The sequence below is a fragment of the Physeter macrocephalus genome, chromosome 9 (genome assembly GCF_002837175.3).
Source record: "Physeter macrocephalus isolate SW-GA chromosome 9, ASM283717v5, whole genome shotgun sequence".
NCBI lineage: Eukaryota > Metazoa > Chordata > Mammalia > Artiodactyla > Physeteridae > Physeter > Physeter macrocephalus.
The window spans coordinates 73,887,737-73,891,562 of NC_041222.1; the positions used below are offsets into that span (position 1 = coordinate 73,887,737).

Below are 3,826 nucleotides of genomic sequence, written 5' to 3' on the forward strand. Positions count from 1 at the left end.
GCAGGCGGATTCTCAACCACTGCGCCACCAGGGAAGCCCGAAACATTTTAAAGTGTACAATTCAGTGGTATTTAGTACCTTCACAGTGTTTTAAAACCATCACCTCTATCAATTCTAAAATGGGTTCATCATCCCAAAAGGAAACCCTTTGTTTACTAAGTTTTCATTCCCCACTCACGCCTGGCAACCACTAATCTGCTTCCTGTCTCTGTGGATTTAATTATTCTGAGTATTTCATATAAATGAAATCATATAATATGTAACCTTTTGTCTCTGGCTTCTTTCATTTAACATGTTTTTAAGGTTCATGCATCTTGTAGCATGCATCAGTACTTCATTCCTTTTTATGACTGAATAATATTCTGTTGTATATATATACCACAGTTTGTTTATCCATTCATCTGTTGATGGACATTTGGTTTGTTTCCTTCTTTTGACTATTGCAACTAGTGCTGCTATGAACATTTGTACACAAGCTTTTATCTGAGAATCTGTTGTAAATTCTTTTGGTTATGTACCTAGAAATGGAATTGCTGGATTATGTTGGTTATAGGTAGAATTTTTTTAAAAGAACTGCCACATTGTTTTCTACAGTAGCTACACTATTTTACAGTTCCACAAGTAATGTATGAAGGTTTCATTTTCTCCACATCCTCTCCAACACTTGTTATTTTCTGTTTTTTATTACGACTATTATTATTATTACTGTTATTGCCATCCTCAGTGGGTATGAAATGATAAATCATTGTGGTTTTTATTTGCATTCCCTAGTAACTAATGATGTTGGGCATTTTTTCATGTACTTGGCCATTTGTATATCTTCTTTGGAAAAGTCTATTCCTTTACCATTTTTTAATTGTGTTGTCTTTTTGTTATTGAGTTGAAAGAGTTCTTTATATATTTTGGATCCTAGACACTTATGAGATAACTGATCTGCAAATATTTTCTCCCATTATGTTGTTGTCTTTTCTTGATAGTGTCCTTTGATGCACAAAAGCTTTTAATTTTGATCAAATTTATTTTTCTTTTGTTGCTTGTGCTTTTGGTGCCCTAGCTACTTTTGAAAGTGTATCTGTAGGAAGCATTACTTAAAATGGAATTACCACTTAAATTTTTGATAGATACATATGTACTCCAAAACTTTATTCTCCCATCCACTAAGTGTGTGTGCCTTTTTCTCCACACCTTCACCTGTTCCATACATTAATCAGTCTTCCTATTTCCTTTTCTTCTTACAATTTTTTTTTTTTTTTTTGGCTGTGTTGGGTCTTTGTTGCTATGCGCGGGCCTTCTCTAGTTCAGGTGAGCGGGGGCTACTCTTCGTTGCAGTGTGCAGGCTTCTCATTGCGGTGGCTTCTCTTGTTGTGGAGCACGGGCTCTAGGCGCGTGGGCTTCAGTAGTTGTGGCACACAAGCTCAGTAGTTGTGGCGCACGGGCTTAGTCGCTCCGCAGCATGTGGGATCTTCCTGGACCAGGGCTCGAACCCATGTCCCCTGCATTGGCAGGCAGGTTCTTAACCCCTGTGCCACCAGGGAAGCCCCCTCTTCTTCCAGTTTTATTGAGATATAATTGACATATAGCACTGTATAAGCTTAAAGTGTACAGCATAATAATTTTTTGTTTGTTTTTAACATCTTTATTGGGGTATAATTGCTTTACCATGATTTGTTAGTTTCTTCTTTATAACAAAGTGAATCAGCTATACATATACATATATCCCCATATCTCCTCCTTCTTGTGTCTCCCTCCCATCCTCCCTATCCCACCCCTCTAGGCGGTCACAAAGCACCGAGCTGATCTCCCTGTGCTGTGCAACTGCTTCCCACTAGCTATCTGTTTTACATTTGGTAGTGTATATATGTCCATGCCACTCTCTCACTTCGTCCCAGCTTACCCTTCCCCCTCCCTGTGTCCTCAAGTCCTTTCTCTATGTCTGCGTCTTTATTCCTGTCCCAGCATAATAATTTGACTTACATACATCATGAAATGATTATTACAATAAGTTTAGTGAACATTCATCATCTCATATAGATGGAAAATGAAAGAAATAGAAAAAAAATTTTTGTCTGTGATGAGAACTCTTACTTCACTCTCAACAACTTTCATATATAACACACAGCAATGTTAATTATATTTATCATGTGGTACATTACATCCCTAATACTTATTTATCTGATAACTGGAAGTTTGTGCCCTTTGACTGCCTTCCTCCAATTCCCCCTCTACCCCCCCACCTCTGATAACCACAAATATGATCTCTTTTTTATGAGTTTGTTTGTTTTTGAAGTATAATTGACCTACAACACTATGTTAGTTCCTATTACACAGCATAGTGTTTTTTTCTATGCATTTCAAAATGAGCACCACAATAAGTCTAGTTATATTATGTCGCCATACAAATATATTATTTAGTTATTGACTGTATTCCCCACACTGTGCATTTCATACCTGTGAATCATTGGTTTTACAACTGGAAGTTTGTACCTCTCACCTATTTCTTTTCCCCCCGCCACCCGCCTCTCCTCTGGCAGCCACCTGTTTGTTCTCTGTATCTATACTGTTTCTGTTTTGTTATGTTTGTTCATTTGTTTTGTTTCTTAGATTCCACATATAAGTGAAATCATACAGTATTTGTCTTTCTCTGTCTGTCTTATTTCTCTTAGCATAATATCCTCTAGGCCCATCCATGTTGTCACAAATGGCAAGATTTCTTTTTTTTAACGGCTGAGTAATATTCCACATCTTCTTTATCCATTCATCTATCAGTGGGCACTTGGGTAGTCTTCCTATTTTCTTTTCTATTTTTTGACTGTCTGGCAAGTGAAAAGTGATATTTAAGTGGTATACATTTTCACCATAACTAATTTATTTACATTACTACGTTTGTATTTCTTCAGCCTGTAGTCACACAAATATTTGTTGAATGAATGTTCATATTCTCTGACTTTTTTTTCTTCTTAATTGTTCATAGTAGATGCTACATTTATGTGTGACAAGAGGTGTAACAAGAAACGGTTATGTGGACGGCATAAATGTAACGAGATATGCTGTGTGGTAAGTGGACCTATCATTAGGCACTATCAGATTGCATTCATCTAGGGGCTGGGCTTCTGGAAGCCTCAGCCATCTAGAATGCAGCCCAGATTTGGAAATCACTGGGAAAGGGCCCTGAGCAGCAGTCAGAATCCTGCCCAGAGAGACAGACTGGTCCTTTTTAGGCCTCAGCCAGGTCAAGAAGTCAGCTGATGGCAACATGGAGGAAGGGAAAGAAGAAAGACAAAAGGCCTCAGGCTCCAGAGCTCAAGACCACTGGATGAGCACGTAGTCATCTGCAAGAGACTGTATGCTGTCCCAGCACACAGGCTGGCTTGGCCTTAGCAACTCAGGCTTCAAATTTCATATATTCCATGGGTCAGACCAGTAGGCAAAATGAGTGTGGCTTTTTTTTTTTTTTTTTTTTTTTTTTTTCCCCAGAAGAGGGACCTCCATTCTTGGATTTTTTTTTTTTTTTGGCTGTGTCGGGTTTTAGTTGTGGCACATGGGTTCTTTGTTGAGGCATGCGGGATCTTTTTGTTGCGGCACACAGGCTTCTCTCTAGTCGTGGCATGCAGGTTTTCTCTCTCTAGTTGTGGTGCACAGGTTCCAGAGCTTGTGGGCTCTGTAGTTTGCAGCACACGGGCTCTCTAGTTGAGGTGCACGAGCTCAGTAGTTGTGGCACATGGGCTTAGTTGCCCCGCGGCATGTGGGATCTTATTTCCCTGACCAGGGATCGAACCCGCGTCCCCTGCATTGGAAGGAGGATTCTTTACCACTGGACCACCAGGGA

The 3,826-nt window shown here is 39.4% G+C and overlaps 1 protein-coding gene across 1 annotated transcript in view; it reads left to right on the forward strand.

Annotated features, from left to right (window-relative positions):
- Positions 1-3,826, forward strand: part of NFX1 (nuclear transcription factor, X-box binding 1) — an 83,439-nt gene that overhangs the window by 52,926 nt on the left and 26,687 nt on the right. The window contains exon 12 of the mRNA XM_024132854.3: positions 2,972-3,054. Within this exon, the coding sequence (XP_023988622.1) occupies positions 2,972-3,054 (83 nt within the window). The remainder of the gene's footprint in view (positions 1-2,971; positions 3,055-3,826) is intronic.